This window comes from Syngnathus typhle, linkage group LG10, assembly GCF_033458585.1.
Source record: "Syngnathus typhle isolate RoL2023-S1 ecotype Sweden linkage group LG10, RoL_Styp_1.0, whole genome shotgun sequence".
Taxonomy (NCBI): Eukaryota; Metazoa; Chordata; class Actinopteri; order Syngnathiformes; family Syngnathidae; genus Syngnathus; species Syngnathus typhle.
Genome location: NC_083747.1, coordinates 3,587,073 through 3,606,791, shown reverse-complemented (window position 1 = coordinate 3,606,791; position 19,719 = coordinate 3,587,073). Strand labels below are relative to the sequence as shown.

Below are 19,719 nucleotides of genomic sequence, written 5' to 3'. Positions count from 1 at the left end.
ATTTGTAGTCGTGCGCGTGTGTGTGTGGCCTCTGGTTTTCCTCTGAGTCAAGTCAGGGGTAGAGTTGCGTACAAGTGGGTCAGCCAGTGCCACCAGGGAGCATTTCCAGCTCCCTCTTTGGCTCAAGCCAACTAAAGGCCAATGTCAACATTTACATCCTCGTTATTTGTGCACTCAACCTACTTACTACGCAATAGTTGTGTGTATGTGTTTCAACTCCCATTTAAAGTTTTAGCCATACTCTGACCCATCAGTAGAATCCAGAAAGAATCCAGTGTTTGCACCACCTAGCTAGCTAGCTAGCTAGCTGTCGTTTTTCGTCCGGCTGGTGCCCTCGTGGCCAAACGCTCTTTGTATGCTGCTGTGTCGGCGTGACAGCCCAGCAGTAAAGTAACAAAGGTATTGATCCACTGCCTAGCTGGTCCTTATCGACTGACTGTTTAACAGTTTAAGTTAATGCTCATCAGCCAGCTAAATATTTCAATACGCGCACAAACGACTCCATGTGGACATTCGTCCGCCGTTGGTTTTTAACGGCCAGTTGGAGTCACCGCAACTCTGCTTGGCCACTTCATGCGTGAAGCGTTTGCTCAAGATGTCATTAAATGACTGACAAGTTCATTTTTTTTTTTCCCTCTCATGACTTCATACGGACGAATGCGCATTACAGAATATGACGCTGCCGAATGGAACATTTGAAGAGTGGGAAGCAAGTTTATTCAATTGTTATGCTGTCAGAGAGATGAACAAGTTTGTTATTCGCTTGGGGACTTGAACTGGACTTGTTTTCAGACGTTGGTGAGCAGGCAGCCTATTAATCAGTCTTGCAAAGCACCAGCGGATCATTAAATGAAGAAAACGTGATCCCTGACAATTTTTTTAGCCGGCCACTTCAATCATTTAATGTTGATGGACATAGAGTGTTTAGCTCCTTGTTTGTCGCATTCTTAATCTCTTTGTGCGTGTTGGTTGTTGTGAGGTGAGAGGAGGGCTGAACGGTTATTTTTATATCCAAATCGCGATTTCTTTGCCCTGACACACCCTGAACTGGGTCGTTATCTCGTTTAGCGGTGCACTTTGGCACTGCAATAATACAGCCATATATTTGGATAAGGTTAGTCTTATCAATGTGTCATGGGTTGAAGACTGACAATAAAAGCCGAAGTCCAGGGAGCAAGACTTGGACTCTTGGACTTCTTGGATACGAAACGATCCTTTCGCTAGTCACTCAGGCAGACGTACTGAGGCTGTCTGCGAGTGAACATTTGAAAGCTTGAAGGCTGAGGCGGTATCTTCATCTGGACCATGGCAAGCCACGTTGAGGCCAATCTCCAATGTCCGGCCTGTTTGGAGATCTTTAAAGATCCTGTCATGCTGCCGTGTACTCACAGCATCTGCAAAGGCTGTCTCCAGGAATGGCGGAAAGAGAAAGGCGGTCACTCCTGTCCAGTCTGTAGAACTGAGTTTCAATCCATCGATTTGCCTATGAACTTGGCACTGAGGAACGTGTGTGAGGCTTTTTCACTCTCCTCAATCGAGTTAAAGGACATCTGCAGCTTGCACAAAGAGAAACTCAAACTCTTCTGTTTGGACCACCAGGAGCTTGTGTGCCTCATCTGCAAAGATTCAGAAATCCACGCCAATCACAAGTTCCGCCCCATTGATGAAGTTGCAGAAAGTAACAAAGTGAAACTCCAGGAAGTCCTGCTGGATGTAAAGAAAAGACTGAAAGATTATACCCAGGTAAGGGACAACTGCAATGAATTCTCCGACTACATCACGTTCCAGAGGGAGAAGGTGGAAAGCAAGATTAAGAAGGGTTTTGAGGAGCTTCGTCACTTCTTGCAGGTTGAGGAGGAGGCCAGGTTGTCTGCTGTGAGGGAGGAAGAGAGGAACAAGACTCAGATGATCAAGGAGAAAATTAAGGCTCTCAGCACAAACATGGCCACTCTCTCAGACATGATCAAAACCGCAGAGGAGCAGCTGATGTCTGACGACCTTTCCCTCGTGAAGAACTTCCAGACTTTGATGACCAGAATGCAGAAGCCTTCCGACAACCCCGAGCGGCTCCCAAGGGGATCTCTCCTGGATGAAGCCAAACACGTGGGCAACCTCAAGTTCACTGCGTGGGAAAAAATGAAAAAGATTGTTTCCTACAGTCCCGTCATTCTGGACCCTGCCGCAGCCGGTGTAAAACTCAGTCTGTCTGAAGATCTGACCAGCGTGAGTGCTGATGAAGAACACCAGTGTTCCCAAATTCCAGAGATTGTTTCGAAGTACACTGTGTGCGGTTCTGCTTTGACCTCGGGGATAAACATTTGGGATGTTGAGGTGGGAGACAACACTGACTGGCGGCTGGGGGTGGTGTATGAAAAGTCCTTTGTCCTACACGGGTTCTGGATCACATTTCAAGATGATAAATACACACTTTCTTCAAAACAATCCGAAACGTGGTATCCTTCAGTGAAACTGAAGAGGATCCGATTTCACGTGGACATTAACAAAAAATCACTTTCAATCACCGAATCTCTAACAAATACTTTATTGCATGAAGCAGATATTTCCGAGTGGGAAGATTTACCCGCCGATGTGAAACTAGTCCCCTACTTTGTAACCGATGATAAAAATCCTCTGAAAATACTTCCAGTTCCGCATTGTGTTACGATTCAAAATCAGTGATGTCAGAGATTTTTGATGGGACTGTCCGATGTTTTCCTGTCATTACGACGCGAGACTGGCGAAATTAGAATCTCCCACATGATGATGCCTCCTTCTCCGTAGTGTTAACGTTGTGCCGGTGCAGAAGGTGGGAAAAATGTTTGAGATCTTGTTAGATAATTAACGAGCACCATTGATCATTTGTATTTGTTTGTTTAGACTATTAGAAAGTGTGTGCCGAAAGCAAGCTGAAGAATATGATGTGATTACATTGTCAATGTCGCCACTGTTGGCTCACGAGTTTACCATTTGTCATTTTGTAATTAAAAAGGGGAAGCACGACTCAACTAAATGCTCCATACTTTGTATTGTAAATCTGTTAATTTTTGAACGACAAAGCTAGTAATTATTAATTAAAGCACAGCATCTCAACTCGAAACTGAAAGAATGATAAAGATAAGGTTTATTGCTCCAAGGTTTATTATCACCAAGATACAGAGGTTCCGTCATAAAACTTTGTAACTGCCATGTGTTTTTTTTCTTTTCTTTTCCATGAACTGTGATAAGTGCATTTGATTCATGGGATGGCTCTGATGCTTTTGCAATGATGTACTGAAAGGAAGCAAACCACTGTTAAGATTACTAATTGGTATTCAATCAGCGCTGAGTGGCATGTATCTTTTATTTGCACCAATAAACGTCTACATTTGGTATTGGGGGGAAAAAAATGTTTACAGTTGTTTATAGTCTTGGCGTGACATTGGATGATGCAGGCTCTTTAGCTAAATCAGATAGTGGGATCATAAGGGCTGATGGTCTGATGAAGAGAAAAGAAAACAAGGACAAGAAGCCGGGAGAGATCGCTATCAACGGCATTTGTGTTGTCGTACGCATGTAAGTTTGTAGCCGTATTTGCACAGTAGCTTTGCCTGCGTGTGTGTGTGTATTTGTAGTCGTGCGCGTGTGTGTGTGGCCTCTGGTTTTCCTCGGAGTCACGTCAGGGGTAGAGTTGCGTACAAGTGGGTCAGCCAGTGCCACCAGGGAGCATTTCCAGCTCCCTCTTTGGCTCGAGCCAACTAAAGGCCAATGTCAACATTTACATCCTCGTTATTTGTGCACTCAGCCTGCTTACCACGCAATAGTTGTGTGTATGTGTTTCAACTCTGTTTCTGTCCCATTTAAAGTTTTAGTCATACTCAGACCCATCACTGGAATCCAGATAGAATCCAGTGTTCGCACCACCTAGCTAGCTAGCTAGCTAGCTGTCGTTTTCGGTCCGGCTGGTGCCAAACGCTTTTTGTATGCTGCTGTGTCGGCGTGACAGTCCAGCAGTGAAGTAACAAAGGTATTGATCCCCTGCCTAGCTGGTTCTTATCGACTGACTGTTTAACAGTTTAATTTAATGCTCATCAGCCAGCTAAATATTCCAATACGCGTACAAACGACTCCATGTGGACATTCGTTGTTTTTTAACGGCCAGTTGGAGTCACCGCAACTCTGCTTGGCCACTTCATGCGTGAAGCTTTTGCTCAAGCTGTCATCAAATGACTGACAAGTTCATTCCCCCCCCCCCCCCCCTCATGACTTCATACGGACGAATGCGCATTACAGAATATGACGCCGCCGAATGGAACATTTGAAGAGTGGGAACCAAGGTGGAGATCGGCTGCCAGGCGAGGTCGCGCCCAGTAACCCTTTCCAGTTGCATGGGGTTTCCTGCTTCGTGACATCTGTATGTTGCTCACGACAGCTGTTTCAGCACCAGCTCAGTGGCCTAGTGGTAGAGTGTCCGCCCTGAGGCTGGAAGGTTGTGGGTTCAAACCCCGGCCGGGTCATACCAAAGACTATAAAAATGGGACCCATTGCCTCCCTGCTTGGCACTCAGCATTAAGGGTTGGAATTGGGGGGTTAGATCACCAACTGATTCCCGAGCGCGGCACCGCTGCTGCTCACTGCTCCCCTCTCCCCCAGGGGATGGATTAAAATCACACGGGGATGGGTTAAATGCAGAGGACAAATTTCACCACACCCAGGTGTGTGTGTGACGATCATTGGGACTTTAATCTTTTAATCTTAATTCCTGAGATAGCAGCCGACTGGAAAATGGCATAGTTTCCATAGCGACAGCCTTGCTGTTTCCCATCCCCCATTTTTTTTTTTTGTATGTAGAATATATCCACTTTCTGCTGACTCTGGGCGAAAGTAAGGGCTGTGTGACACACACGTTCGCACAGATGTCTCCGTTTACCTTCAACGCTTGCGTGCCCATTTGAATCGCTCCCATTGACACTGAGGTCATGATTTATTTTCACGTTTCTTCGACACACCCATCGCCAGATACTTTTGCTCTAATCTGTCCACGTGTACTGCGAGAATTGTGGGATGAGTTAATCTAGTTGAATTTGTTATTATTACACTTTAAGGCAAAAAATAAAATGATTTTTAATTAAGAAATTGGAATTTATAAGACAATCCCATGCGTTGTGCATTTCCACTCACCTTGAGTTTCAGTCATCATATTTAAATGCTATTTTAAATTCTATCAAAAAATTATTTTTTTATTATTATTTTTTTTAATCAAATTACCTTCTGTTTTTGGTCGATTCATTTTTGCCATTGCTGTGCAGCTTTCTCCACAAAAGTTAATGTTGCCGCTGTTTAATTTAAGCCGGTGTGGTCTCCCATGCTTCTGATTTACTTCCGTTGATGTCGTGGCCCTTTTGGGAAACAAAGCGTCTCAGAACTAAAGCTCTCACATAAATCTCAGGATTTATCGCAGCTTGCCTCAGAGTAATGATGAAAGGCTTCACCTAGCTTCACCTAGTTACAATATTCAATTTAATAACCAGACTTGACTGCAATGTGCAAAGAATATTTTTTTTTAGTCATATTTTGGAGTCAACGTGACTGTTAAGCAGCTGCCACGTTGCAGAGCTCCATCTTGTGACGCCAAGGTCAAGGCCAGAGGCGGAAGTGCCGCTCGGGGTTGGATGGAAACTCGCTTGTCAGTAGCAGCAGGAGCAGGAACACTTAACAAACACCGAGGCACTCCGCTGCTTATCTGCACAGAAGCTCAATCTGGAAAAGCCCGAGAGGATTTATTGAGATTTGGCTCACAATTCTCACTTTGAAGCTGAAAACGAATCGTGTTGGTAGCTGGCTGACAGCTTTTAAACACTCTGCTTTTCACCTTTTTGTCGCCGTCGGTACTTTTGTTCTGATCCAAACCTATTGGAAATTAACTATTTTTGTTTTCATGCTACATTTTCAGTATGACAATATTTGCAGAATTGCTTTTTCAAAAGCTATAATATTCGACCCCATACAGCTCAAACCATTTTTAATTAGCAAGTGTTCCCTTTGTTTACCTCTCCCGGGTTGCTTCTAATTAGGCTTTGTAAACCCAAACAACTACTTTCCATTGTGTAACTACTCTCCTCCAAGGTACACTCGCGAGGCTGTTTAGCTCCTCATGTGTCTTTTTTGTAACTTTAATCGCTTTCCATTTAGCCTTACTTTAAACAATATATGTCAGCGGGATTCCGACATAGAGGAAAGTGAGAAGGAGAGACGATGAGAGCAGAGGAAAAAGACCCCAGCTGTGGCCAAAATTCAACTTTCCTTGTTGGACCCACATAGGCCTTTTATTCATTCGTGGCGAGAGCAGCCATTAACATCTGGCTGCGTCCACTCCCACAACGGCGCAAATGGCCCTTTGGATTTTGTATTTTATAAATTTCCACCAAGCTTGTGTTTAAGAATCACTGCCAATACCTTCTGTCTGCAGTAATCCATATTTCATGACAAACCCCTGAAATCAAATGCTACATAATATATATATTTTTTTGCATCATGTCATTGCTTCATACTGGAGCTTGCCCGCTGGCGTTGAATTTGTATGAATTTGCTTATTGCTCATTTAGAAGGGAGAGCAGTGCTTCTCATCAAAGCTTGTGTGTGGGCATGATATCGACCTCATGATGGACCTGCTTAAATGGAATATTGGAGATGTGCTGCTGTGAAAAGGAAGTAGCATGCGTATGTTTATGTCTTTGCCCCGTGATTGATTGTGCATTTTGCAACTGCTAATAGCCTATTGAGTGTCTGTTTTTTTTTTGTTTTGTTTTTTTAAACACAGCCCCATGGACCAGATCTGGCCCAGTGGTGGTCAATGCAGACAGTTTCGGTTACATAACCACGCTGACTACCATTGACCGACAGATGCTGTCATATTAATACACAAGATGTGATGAGATGAAAAATGCTCTCCGGCTTTTGTAGGGCTTTTGCCGTTCGGTATATTACACAACCCTGTTGTGATGACCCGGCACACTCCACCGGTCGTTTTTATTCAACGGGATCTCCGCAGCTCTGCTGCTCACATATCAAATTGCCTTCGGTCAGGATATTTTAAGAGTGGTTTTCTAGCAGGTGTCTCTGCCTGTTAGAATGGAGACTTTCCCGTCAATACACACAGAATTGGAGTTATATTCTTTTCATGTTTAGGAATGGTTTAAAAATATTTACATATCTAACCTCGTACACATTTTCCCCACAGAGCCTTTCGTCTTCACTGCTTCAGAAGCTGTAAGTCCAAGCGAAGGTGAGCCCCACCCACCGGTGATGATTACTATGACTTTTGGATCCTTGACACAAATTAAATTCACATTTAAAGTGTGCAATATTTTCCAAATGGGTCTTTATGTAAGTAAGTAACATCTCATGAAAACTTTACGAAATGATGGCCACCCTTCACCAAGTCACGCCTGTTTTGTAGTTGCACGTCAATTTTCTAATTAGGCACGAGGGAGGTGTCACAAGAGCCCGGCATATAAAGAAAGAAAAAAAGACTAACTGGTTAGATCGTTTTAGACTGCTACAGTGCTAAATATGAATCATTTGAAGTAAATGATGAATTACATCTGTCAACTGAGACCAGCCCAAGTGCTGCTTTAAATTTAGCACAAAGCAAGTCGTATTTAAAAAAAAAAAAAAAAGAAATCTGATTTTTCTGCCATCTTAGGGAGCAGTGACCAAAACATTTGTTCTGTCACATTTTCATCTCGGGGAATATTTCCATCCTGACTGTTATCTTGTGTGGCTCTGATGCTGATTACAAAAAAAAAAAAACGTAAACAGAAATCTTTATCCCTTCCGCTTCTTCTCTCACAAGCTGTCTTCAGACAAGCGCGGCTCGCTTTGCACATTTTAACCGGATGTCAAACATGTTTATCTTCAATTCGCTGTGATGGGTGATGTAACATACATGTAGCAACATTTGCCGTTTGAAGCAGTGAGACGCTCGCATAAACTGAAACCAACACAAACAATTGCAATGCAAAGGAACTAAATATTTTACTGCTCGCCATTTTCAGATTTGGATCTTTTATATTACTTTGCACGAGTTTTTGTTGACGTTCATTAATGTCACTGCAGCTAACGCAGCTAACACATATTTCCCATTGCATGAAATGTTGATTCGAATCACGAGGAAGTCTGTCCTGAATCGAAAATGTTGCCGGGAGCGTTGAGCTCACAGCTTGGGGCAGTGGAAAAACTCTTGATCCTATTACCACAACAGGAACAGCAGAGGAGATATGCGAGCATGAATAAATTACAAATGAACACACTCACATCCGCACTGACATTTGAGGATGCATCATTGGGGATGGACATGATTTGTTTCAAATATTGTTTTCTAATTACAGAGAACAATAAATTATTTTCTTTCACCGCAAGTGTTGTGATAGTAAGTAGTGATAGGCAAACGAAGCTTCAAATTTGCTTCATGAACCACTTTTGGACTCCTCTATGGATAACACTGTTGGTTTGTCAGTGTGCTTTCAGAGAAGTCAAAAGCCCCTCCATCTGGTTCATGAAGCAAATTTGAAGCTTCGTTTTCGGCGTCACACTGCTAAATAGTTTTTAGCGGAAAAAGGCATCCGTAGTTTAAAGTGAATTTAGTTCTGCTGCTACTGCCTCCATCATTTCATCCCGAACAGTCAGGCATACAAAAATAAATCAAGTATTTCCTCCTTCGACCGGGGCTAAAAAGTAACATGGAAAGATTGGCATCGGGCCCAATTTGCTTTGTACAAAAAACGGCCGAGTGGCCTTGTTGCTCTTTGTCCTGTATTTTCCACCCTGCGTCAACAGGAAGCGGTTATCTTTCTCTTGGTAACTCCTTCCCCCGTGCCTGTCATTTTTGGGTCGCTCTCGCAGTCACTGTTTGTTCCTCTTCCAACCTTCGCCTCCCTCATTGGGTAGATAGATTATGTCCAGATTAGTGACAGCTTCCCGTGGCCCCTTCGTAGAAGCACAACAGGTTGTGGCCCTTTTGGTGCAGAAACTGTGAGACAAAAGTGGCAGGTCAAAGAAAGGTGCCTCCTTCTTCCCAATTTTCCTCCAGTTCTATTCGTAGAATTCCTGTTTATTGCTGCCTGGGTCAGAACTGTCAATTTACTGTCACATTTGCCCTGTGATACGCTTGTTGTCATTATTTTTCCCACCCGCTTTCCATCGGTCTGTTTTTATTTTTTTTGCATAGCGTGGGTGTTATAGAGTTCATACGCTGCTGCGGGCCTAGCGTGGTTTTCCTTTCCCACGTCGGAAAGCCCGTAAGGAGGCAGAGACGGAGGGCCACATGGCACTTTGTTGTTGCGAACACCAGAGATGACACTTTACGTCTCCCTCTGTTACGGCATATGTTCCACACAGTGTCGCATAACACATACAAGAACGCGTTACGGCGTTGGCAAACTTGAATACGCGCCAATGGTATCCAACATTCTTCACATAAGCCGTGACTTTTCTCCGTGAAATCATTTTCAGGTTAATTTGGCTGAAGATCACAGAAATACATTTTTCCCTCCTCCCAATCCCAGATGCTTGCTTGGCAGTCGTCCGAAGACAGATGGGCTGCTTAGGTTTCATTACACTGGAGGAAAGCCTCTGCTCTGCTCTGCTCTGCTCTGCAAGTATGTTTATGCGTTATTGTGTTAGCATGTTTACAGAGTCAAATATGCTCATGCTGTCACTTTTTTTTTTGGGAACTTCTTTTCTCACTTGCTTATTATTGCAGCACAAGTCTGACATTGAGCACCGTTGCGGTGTGTGTGCACATTGTTTACAATCCTACGAAACAATTCATTGACATAAAATATGCGGTCGTGACTCGGTTGAAAGGGGACAGGACAGGCACACACACCTTTTGTCGGTATTCTGAAAACGCAACCCGCACTGCAGCATTGCTCGCTCATATAGCGAATGTGTGGGCTGACAGGAAGTGTCAAGTGACATGGAGGTACGAGATGGTGTAAACTTAGGTAGTGAATTTGGCCCAGGCACATTGGCTATCCCAAAACATGTAGTAGTTCAAAATTTCACCAGGAGATGGTGTTAAAGCTTGACATAGGGGTGACCTGATGGAAATGAACAAATCTAACAAATTAAATAGTTAGCAATTGGGAGGACACGACCTGTTCAAACACGTAGATACGCACAATTTTGGAATATGAATTTGCTATGCCATCATTTTAAGATGCAACAGCTTGAGCAATATCAATATATGTGTTTAGGTTGGAAGAACCCATTATTGTGTTAAGTACTATTATGTGATGAGATTGATCTTTATTAGACAAGATATATGTGATTCATGTTGCAATGTTTTGTCCAACCTGTATTTAACATTGGTGTTCCATCCATACCTGAATGCATTAAGTTGAGAGAAGACTTAAGGGCTGATACTAGAAGTAAAGAGCGAGCAAAACAGGAAACACCTGTTTCCGGTGATTGAAGAAGGATTTTGGAACAAGTCGACTTGTTCAACCAAATAGGATTTTAGACCTTTAGTCTCCTCTCTTGTTCTGTCTGGGTGAGTCTTGTTATTTTGTTTTTTCGACTTGCAATTCTTTTTCTTGCTTATTCATTAAATCTCTTCTTGGGCCTTAATTCGGTATCGATTATTTCGTATTAACTATGTCGAGCATGGTTTTATATGCGGTAATTACAACTTTAAAATGTCTTTATTTCCCTATCATAGTCATTCTTTAAATCCGTTCAATTCTTTTTAAAGTGAAGACAGCTTTAATCCTTAACATCAGGAATTGTCAGATCTGGTTCGAAGTAGTTATCTTGAGCTCAGCTAGGGCGAGGGCGCTCTAGTGAATTAACGAATCCTGGAGGTCTTAACAAAGGCATCTAAAAAATATCCGTAACGTAATACCAGCATCAAACAACCGAAGGGAGCCATCATTACGGCACGGTCATACCGGCGACTTGTCTCGAATTGAGTTACTCGGCTTGCGCGTCGGATGACTTGAAAGGGGTTGGCGTCGTATAGAAATTACATTGATTCTGGTAGAATTAATTTAACTCGGGTGGTCAGCTACGGACGAGTCCCTCCGCCCCGGCTTATTGAACCCGTTACTGGGGAGCCGGAGGCACTTCGATAAAAAGTGCCCGTTTGACAACATAAAATATGCGGTCGTGACTCGGTTGAAAGGGGACAGGACAGGCACACACACCTTTTGTCGGTATTCTGAAAACGCAAGCCGCACTGCAGCATTGCTCGCTCATATAGCGAATGTGTGGGCTGACAGGAAGAGATTTATGATATCATGCTTTTTGTAATACAACACATACAGGTTGGCAATAGAAAAGCCCAGTAGGGCAGAATGATGACTTGGCTTTCAAGTAGGCCAAGAATTAGATTGAACACACACATACACGGGCCATGCCCACACTGAGTCACGTTGCCTCTGATCTTCATTCTCTGTGGATTTTTCAAAAATAGACGATTAATCCAGTGAGATGAGCAGCACTGAGTTGTCAATCTCTCTCACTGCCTTTCATCAGCGTCTGTATTTGTGTGACCAAGGACAAAGGCTGATTGATTTCGGATGAACACAAAGTTGTAAATGATTGACATTTGCAGATTTTCCAAGGTCCACGTTTGGATACATTCCCACCGATAAGGGAAGTGTCGGTTAGGGGCGAATATGCGTTGCGACACTGACAGTTAAAAGAGATGTGTTCCGTAAGCACAAGCAGGAAATCTGTTTCAGGTGGTCGAGTCGGGCGTTTTCACGTCGCTCTTCCTGTGTGTCTTTTGTGCCTTGAATGTGAAAATGAAACCGCTTGGTCTTTTAACAAGCCTTACATAGAATATTTTTTTCTTTTATATGTTCCATTTTTGTGTGACTCATAAAGCGCAGCAAATGACTCAGGCATAACATAGGGACCAGTCCGAGCACCGATCCTGTTTCACAGGTTCAGTTCTTGGTATGGCAACGCTCAAAATCTAGACCAGTGTTTCCCAACCTTTTTTCACTCACGGCACACCTTTTCATTGGAGAAAATCTCGCGGCACACCGCCAACAAAAATCTGTTATGCTCCAATATTAAAATCAGTTATATTACAACGAAAGACGTAAAATCCTATTCCTATATATATGTATGGAGAGTTGAATATTTTAATAGAAATAAATACTAAATATTCTTTAAATTGTATTCCTTTTTTTTTTAAATAAAAGTGAGTTTTTAAAAAGGTTTTAGACGGTGTAAGTAATAAACTATTTAAAGTGATTGTGATTAAAATAAAATAATCAGCGTGATTTTGTTTACTGTTTTAGACCTGGTCTATAAATATTGCAACAATAAGAACAAAGTCACTTTTAAAGAAGCTCTGCTGTTCTGACAGCAGCTGAGTGGCAATCACAGTCGAGGTGTCTCGACTTGACTGTTTATTTTATGTATGTGAAAAATAACCAATCCAGGTTCTCCGGTTGAACTGCATGCTCTGATTTCCATTGGACCGCAAACGCACCACAACCGTCATAGTGTCTGTCACTGTTAGCAAAAGCACACAGCAACACACACATTAACGGAATATGTGCCGATGTAATACAATCAGACCGACACAATATGAAATCTCAAGATTCTCCGATTCTCCACGCATGCACGATTAGCAAGTGGCTGACTAGGCCTTGCGCGAACTGACCAGTGGTTCGGCGATCCTGTTTACAATGCGCAGCGCATTGTAAACAGGATCGCCGAACCACTGGTCTCACTCGAGGATAACTATGAACTTCCTACTCCTAGAAGAGACATATCGCGCTGATACACTGCCCTCTATTGGAAGAGCATTTAATTGCCCTGTCTATCACTACATTCTTCTCACTTTGAACCAATTAGACGAAACTGGGCGGCACACCTGATGATTCGTCACGGCACACTTGTGTGCCGCGGCACAGCGGTTGGGAAACACTGATCTAGACCATATCAAAACAATGTCATTGTCACTCATAGCTATCAGTGTCGTGTAACCAGCATATGTCAAATGTGCGTCGCTCTGTTTTTCTTTGCAGCAGTTTCTTTAGCTTTTGTTTCTGTCTGATCTACTCCAGGAGAATGTTGGAGTGACGAGAAAAGGAGGAAGTGGGATCTCTGACGCTCTGCCTTCTTTGCTGGTGGAGCCCTTTTGCATCTGACCAGTCTGATCAATGTGTCATGGGTTGAAGACTGACAATAAAAGCCGAAGTTCAGGGAACAAGACTTGGACTCTTGGACTTCTTGGATACAAAACGATCCTTTCGCTAGTCACTCAGGCAGACGTACAGAGGCTGTCTGCGAGTGAACATTTGAAAGCTTGAGGGCTGAGGCAGTATCTTCATCAGGACCATGGCAAGCCACGTTAAGGCCAATCTCGAATGTCCGGCCTGTTTGGAGATCTTTAAAGATCCTGTCATGATGCCGTGTACTCACAGCATCTGCAAAGGCTGTCTCCAGAAATGGCGGGAACAGAAAGGCAGTTACTCCTGTCCAGTCTGTAGAACAGAGTTTAATTCCATCGATATGCCTTTGAACTTGGCACTGAAGAACGTGTGTGAGGCTTTTTCACAAGCCTCAATCGAGTTAAAGGACATCTGCAGCTCGCACAAGGAGAAACTCAAACTCTTCTGTTTGGACCACCAGGAGCCTGTGTGCATCATCTGCAAAGATTCAGAAATCCACGCCAATCACAAGTTCCGCCCCATTGATGAAGTTGCAGAAAGTAACAAAGTGAAACTCCAGGAAGTCCTGTTGGATACAAAGAAAAGACTGAAAGATTATACCAAGGTAAGGGACAACTGCAATAAATTCTCAGACTACATCAAGGTCCAGAGGGAGAAGGTGGAAAGCAAGATTAAGAAGGATTTTGAGGAGCTTCGTCACTTCTTGCAGGTTGAGGAGGAGGCCAGGTTGTCTGCTGTGAGGGACGAAGAGAGGAACAAGACTCAGATGATGAAGGAGGAAATTAAGGCTCTCGACATGCACATAGTTGCTTTCTCAGACATGATCAGAACCGCAGAGGAGCAGCTGATGTCTGACAACTTGTCCTTCATGAAGAACTTCCAGACTTTGATGACCAGAATGCAGAAGCCTTCCAACAAGCCCGAGCAGCTCCTATTGGGATCTCTCCTGGATGAAGCCAAACACGTGGGCAACCTCAAGTTCACTGCGTGGGAAAAAATGAAGGAGATTGTTTCCTACAGTCCCGTCATTCTGGACCCTACCTCAGCCGGTGCAAAACTCAGTCTGTCTGAAGATCTGACCAGCGTGAGTGCTGATGCAGAACAGCAGCGTCCCCAAAATCCAGGGATGCTTTGGGAGGACGTTGTGTGCGGTTCTGCTTTGACCTCGGGGATGAACGTTTGGGATGTTGAGGTGGGAGACAACACTGACTGGCGGCTGGGGGTGGTGTGGGAAAAGTCCTTTGTCCTATGGGGGTTCTGGATCACATTTCGAGATGATAAATACACACTTTCTTCAAAACAATCCGAAACGTGGTATCCGTCAGTGAAACTGAAGAGGATCCGATTTCACATCGACACTAACAAAAAATCACTTTCAATCACCGAATCTCTAACAAGTACTTCATTGCATGAAGTAGATATTTCCAAGTGGGATTTTTCATCCGACATGAAACGAGTCCCTTACTTTTTCACTAAGGATAAAAATCCTCTGAAAATACTTCCAGTTCCGCATTGTGTTACGATTCAAAATCAGTGATGATGTCAGAGATCTTTTTTGTGACTGTCCAATGTTTTCCTGTCATTACGACGCGAGACTGGCGAAATTAGAATCTCCCACATGATGATGCCTCCTTCTCCGTAGTGTTAACGTTGTGCCGGTGCAGAAGGTGGGGAAAAATGTTTGAGACCTTGTTAGATCATTAACGAGCACCATTTATCATTTGTATTTGTTTGTTAAGACTATTAGAAAGTGTGTGGCGAAAGCAAGCTGAAGAATATGATGTGATTACATTGTCAATGTTGCAACTGTTGGCTCACGAGTTTACCATTTGTCATTTTGTAATTAAAAGGGGGAAGCATGACTCAACTAAATGCTCCATACTTTGTATTTTATATATATAAAACAAGATGGTAAATAGTTATGTGTTTATTTTTGGGGATGACAGAGCAAGTAATTATTAATTAAAGCACAGCATCTCAAACTCGAAACTGAAAGAATGACAAAGATAAATAAAGATTAGTTTTATTGCTGGATCACCAAGATAGAGGTTCCGTCATAAAACTTTATAACAGCCATGTGTTTTTTTTCTTTCTTTTCCATGAACTGTGATAAGTGCATTTGATTCATGGGATGGCTTTGAGGCTTTTGCAATGATGTACTGAAAGGAAGCAAACCACTGTTAAGATTACTAATTGGTATTCAATCAGCGCTGAGTGGCATGTATCTTTTATTTGCACCAATAAACGTCTACATTTGGTATTGGGGGGAAAAAAATGTTTACAGTTGTTTATAGTCTTGGCGTGACATTGGATGATGCAGGCTCTTTAGCTAAATCAGATAGTGGGATCATAAGGGCTGATGGTCTGATGAAGAGAAAAGAAAACAAGGACAAGAAGCCGGGAGAGATCGCTATCAACGGCATTTGCGTTGTCATACGCATGTAAGTTTGTAGCCGTATTTGTACAGTAGGTTTGCTTGCGTGTGTGTGTGTATTTGTAGTCGTGCGCGTGTGTGTGTGGCCTCTGGTTTTCCTCCCGAGTCACGTCAGGGGTAGAGTTGCGTACAAGTGGGTCAGCCAGTGCCACCAGGGAGCATTTCCAGCTCCCTCTTCGGCTCGAGCCAACTAAAGGCCAATGTCAACATTTACATCCTCGTTATTTGTGCACTCAGCCTGCTTACCACGCAATAGTTGTGTGTATGTGTTTCTGTCCCATTTAAAGTTGTAGTCATACTCTGACCCATCAGTAGAATCCAGAAAGAATCCAGTGTTTGCACCACCTAGCTAGCTAGCTAGCTGTCGTTTTTCGTCCGGCTGGTGCCCTCGTGGCCAAACGCTCTTTGTATGCTGCTGTGTCGGCGTGACAGTCCAGCAGTGAAGTAACAAAAGTATTGATCCACTGCCTAGCTGGTCCTTATCGACTGACTGTTTAACAGTTTAAGTTAATGCTCATCAGCCAGCTAAATATTCCAATACGCGTACAAACGACTCCATGTGGACATTCGTCGGTTTTTAACGGCCAGTTGGAGTCACCGCAACTCTGCTTGGCCACTTCATGCGTGAAGCTTTTGCTCAAGATGTCATCAAATGACTGACAAGTTCATTCTGACAAGTTCACCCCCCCCTCATGACTTCATACAGACGAATGCGCATTACAGAATATGACGCCGCCGAATGGAACATTTGAAGAGTGGGAACCAACGACAACATCTAATACTTCATTAACAGTGGGGACCTGGATGCTGTAAAATGTTGCTTTTCGGTGTATGATGTGAAAAATTGGAACGATTATCCGTAACCATTACATGTTAAATGAAAACCCATTAAGTCCCTCTGTGTGAAAATGATCTGTGAAGATTTTTTTTTTTCCACGTGATATTTTACAATCCTAAAACCGACACCAAAATTCAGGAATTCCCTTTTATTTATTTTTTTTAACTGTGAAACAATTCACTAAACATTCCAAATTGACTAACATGGATGGATGTGAACTTGTTTCAGCAGAAAGAGCCAAAGTGGCTGTTTTATTTGGACTTATGTACAGTTTTATTTTTTCACAGTGAGCGTTCACCAGATCCACCAGGGGGCGCACATAGCATTGCAAGTGTCCCATCTCGCCTTGATGCATGAACTGACGAAGCCTGCAGGAATAAGAGGGAAGACAACCACAACTGCCCAGTTGCCATCTATTCAACACAGATGAAATGAACAGAACGAATGAAACACAGCAAAACAAGGTAAAAAAAAATCTTCTTGTCCTTTCTGTGCTATTCACACATTCTGGTTGGGAATTTCCCGGCAATCTTAAGCATCCAATTCTGACTTGTCTGTCAGGGTACGATGCAAGTTGCCTTCCGCAGGGCCAGGTAACCTGTGACGACATCTGTGGGAAGGAGGCGGATGTAGGAGAATTCCTCTGTGGAGGTGAAGCGAAGTTTGGTCTGCGGGTCTGTGTAACTTGCCTGAGCAAAAGTAGGAAATAGTAAGTCACTCTCTTAAGGCTCGGCACGGTGAGCCAGGAAGTTACTCACGGGTAGTCCTGAGATGTCTGAGTATTTTTTGGATGGTTTCAGAGAGGGAGGAGCATCAATGTTGTAGTCTGTAAAATGAAATGGTACATTATTGGTTCGTATTTTATTTCAAGAATCTTTTATTGAAATGTTCAATCTGTTTGAATATGATCAAACCAAACTGATGGACCACAATGAATCTTCTGCATTCTCTAGGTTCTAATATGAACTTATCACCACTGAGTAGAATTAAATCAAGAGATTCAGTTACAGTTCGGGTCATCGAGCGTCCAGGGTAGAGTACGTTCCAGAACCAGGATTTGTTTGAGATTCTTCCAGGTTCTGTTCTTTTTGCCAGCTGCCGCTCCGCCGATCCCAGAATGCTGCCAAGATGGAAAGATAACACGATCATTCTAAGATGTGGCCACAAGATCATACAGGTATTGAATAACAAAATGGCACTCACCATAAATGAAGGGTCCTTGAAAGGTGGTGGCTTTACTGTGGATTCTGTGCTGGTGCTTGTTAACAGCGTGCTCTCCACCAATCCAACTGGCTTCATGTCAGGGACAACTTCTACCACTGACATCTGATTGGAACACAGAATTTGGAATGTCAACAGAAATGGAAATGACATCATGAGAGAGTGTAAGGTAAGATGGGGGGGGGGGGGGGGTTGGCATTTAATCAACAATGATTTACATGAAATTACATGATTGTGCAATTGGTACATATTAAGTTATTCATTCCAATTGTTGTGGAAAGATAAGGTGATAGCAGGAGAGTCGAGTGTTATTTACCTGAGAAATGAAAAACTAAATACACACAAAGTGTAAGAGCAGAAAGTTATGTCGCATCTTTGTTTCTACCTGATTCGGTGCGAGTTGTGTCATCATTAGCGGAGCTTTCTTCTTCTTGGTGCCCCCGCCGGTTGGCTGGGCGGCGGACACCGCCGGACTACCGGGACGTTTCTTCCCCCGCAGTGCTGCAGGGCCGGCGGCCAACTGCTGGCTCTTGATCGTAATCGGGATCTGAGATGCCATGTGTTGTGATACAGTCAATTTACATGCTGTGTTCTCACTTGAGGATGAGCAGTAGCATTAGCATAAGCCGCTCTACGACAGCTCACCCGGATGTTGATTAATTTAACTTCCGTTGAAGCGCACGTGACACCAGCACGCTTTTTTTTTTATCTGCAGTTTTTTAATATCGTGAGATTTTAGATTTAAAGCACTACGGTCATAACAAAAAACACTAATTAAGTTGTATGAATTTAAAAAAAAATTATGAAGTTGGGGAAGTACGTGGTCATTCAGTGGGATAGGCTCCGCCCACTAGCCAAGAGTTTATTTCTTATTTACTGCTGCCATCTAAAGGGATGTACCAGAACATTGACTATATATAAAATAGTAAGGTCAATTAAATGAGTTGCATTAAATGACAATAATTTTAATGTTTTTCCAAATTACTGTTTTTTTTGTTTTGTTTCATTTTTTTCCTGTGTAAATTGTAAGTAAACTGACCAAGTGGGTGTGGTTCAGCAAGATAGTGACATTTCCTTTGACCCGTAAAACATTAAACAAGACAAGTCCATCTCGCTTAACGCAAACTCGAGAGATAAACTAAAACAAGCCATACCTGTCAGGACAGCTTTGAAAGACTCGACTGCCTCCGGTAATGTGCCGATTGGTTAGAGTAGGGCGCTACGCCTTGGAGCTATATGTGGGCCCTCTCTTGTCAATCTGACAGCGTTCCACACAAACACCTCTGATGGCAAAGCGCCTTTAGCGTATCTATAACCCTGCACTTGGGAAAGAACCTGTCAGGTTTCAGACTCACACTACAATGAAGCACCACATCTAAATTCAACACAGCATCCCTTAACAACTGCAGGGACCTTGATTAACGGACAGCTACTGCCGTCATTTGGGTGACTTAGTGTGACTCAGCGTGAGTGTGAATACAGAAGAAGAAACTTTTGAGTCGAAAATCGCATGCGAAATCCCGATTCAAAAGCACATTTGCTTATTCATTTTTAAACGTGCTGCTGTGAATAATAAATGATATATAGTTGGGCACAGTTGGAAAACAAATGCTAATGTATTATGGATGATGTTTAACTTTCATACGGAACGGCAGATTTTCGTTATGAAAATACCACCTACACAAGATAATCCAGGGAAGCAAAGGATCAGTTTGAACAATCGCTTTCATTTTGCTGCCGCTCTCCTAAAGCCGACAGTTTTAATTGTCGCCGGATGCCATGCTGAGCTTTGCGTTATCTCGTCCTTCAAAACCGAGCGACGGCACTTCGCTTGGATTTGTCACGCATACTGTACATGAGGTTACATTTAAAAGCACATTATGTAAAAGGTTTGTCTCTTTTTCATGCTCTAGTGACTCAGGAGGCAAACATACAAGCCAAGGCCTAAAGCCATCTATTGATCTGCGTGTTGACTCATGCTGGATGTGTGTCAATGTTTATAATAGGGATGGATAGTCCGCGCCTCTTCTATGAAATGTCAAAAGACGGTTTTA

General features: G+C 43.1%; 3 protein-coding genes across 6 annotated transcripts; 2 read left to right on the top strand and 1 right to left on the bottom strand.

The window, feature by feature from the left end:
- Positions 1-367: 367 nt before the first annotated feature.
- Positions 368-3,690, top strand: LOC133161309 (E3 ubiquitin-protein ligase TRIM35-like). 2 transcript variants are annotated; one of them, XM_061289725.1, is made up of 2 exons: positions 368-1,743; positions 1,849-3,690. In XM_061289725.1, exons 1-2 carry the CDS (start codon positions 1,306-1,308, stop codon positions 2,677-2,679), a joined length of 1,269 nt encoding a protein of 422 aa, XP_061145709.1. In that variant the 5' UTR covers positions 368-1,305; the 3' UTR covers positions 2,680-3,690. The 2 variants fall into 2 exon arrangements, with proteins under 2 accessions (XP_061145709.1, XP_061145708.1); XM_061289724.1 differs by having other exon boundaries at positions 373-3,687.
- Positions 3,691-10,401: 6,711 nt separating this feature from the next.
- On the top strand, positions 10,402-15,246 carry LOC133161584 (E3 ubiquitin-protein ligase TRIM35-like). 3 transcript variants are annotated; one of them, XM_061290174.1, is made up of 2 exons: positions 10,402-10,531; positions 13,065-15,246. In XM_061290174.1, exon 2 carries the CDS (start codon positions 13,339-13,341, stop codon positions 14,707-14,709), a length of 1,371 nt encoding a protein of 456 aa, XP_061146158.1. In that variant the 5' UTR covers positions 10,402-10,531; positions 13,065-13,338; the 3' UTR covers positions 14,710-15,246. The 3 variants fall into 3 exon arrangements, with proteins under 3 accessions (XP_061146158.1, XP_061146159.1, XP_061146160.1); XM_061290175.1 differs by lacking the exon at positions 10,402-10,531 and adding an exon at positions 10,612-11,940; XM_061290176.1 differs by lacking the exon at positions 10,402-10,531 and having other exon boundaries at positions 12,723-13,776; positions 13,882-15,246.
- Positions 15,247-16,577: 1,331 nt separating this feature from the next.
- Positions 16,578-18,325, bottom strand: LOC133161588 (INO80 complex subunit C-like). The gene is made up of 5 exons (XM_061290181.1): positions 18,051-18,325; positions 17,648-17,770; positions 17,453-17,564; positions 17,203-17,270; positions 16,578-17,133 (listed from the first exon to the last, which is right to left on the bottom strand). The coding sequence occupies exons 1-5, from the start codon at positions 18,222-18,224 to the stop codon at positions 17,002-17,004; spliced, it is 609 nt and encodes a 202-aa protein (XP_061146165.1). The 5' UTR covers positions 18,225-18,325; the 3' UTR covers positions 16,578-17,001.
- Between the last annotated feature and the right edge of the window lie 1,394 nt (positions 18,326-19,719).

What these genes read in the sequence shown, in the direction of transcription:
- LOC133161584 (XM_061290174.1), top strand. Translation starts at nt 13,339, where the DNA reads ATGGCAAGCCACGTTAAGGCCAATCTCGAATGTCCGGCCTGTTTGGAG.
- LOC133161309 (XM_061289724.1), top strand. Translation starts at nt 1,306, where the DNA reads ATGGCAAGCCACGTTGAGGCCAATCTCCAATGTCCGGCCTGTTTGGAG.
- LOC133161588 (XM_061290181.1), bottom strand. Translation starts at nt 18,224, where the DNA reads ATGGCATCTCAGATCCCGATTACGATCAAGAGCCAGCAGTTGGCCGCC. An exon ending in GACGCTCGATGACCCGAACT is followed by an intron (nt 17,271 to 17,452) that starts GTAACTGAATCT and finishes TTCATTTTACAG; the next exon opens with ACTACAACATTGATGCTCCT. An exon ending in CAGACATCTCAGGACTACCC is followed by an intron (nt 17,134 to 17,202) that starts GTGAGTAACTTC and finishes ACTTTTGCTCAG; the next exon opens with GCAAGTTACACAGACCCGCA.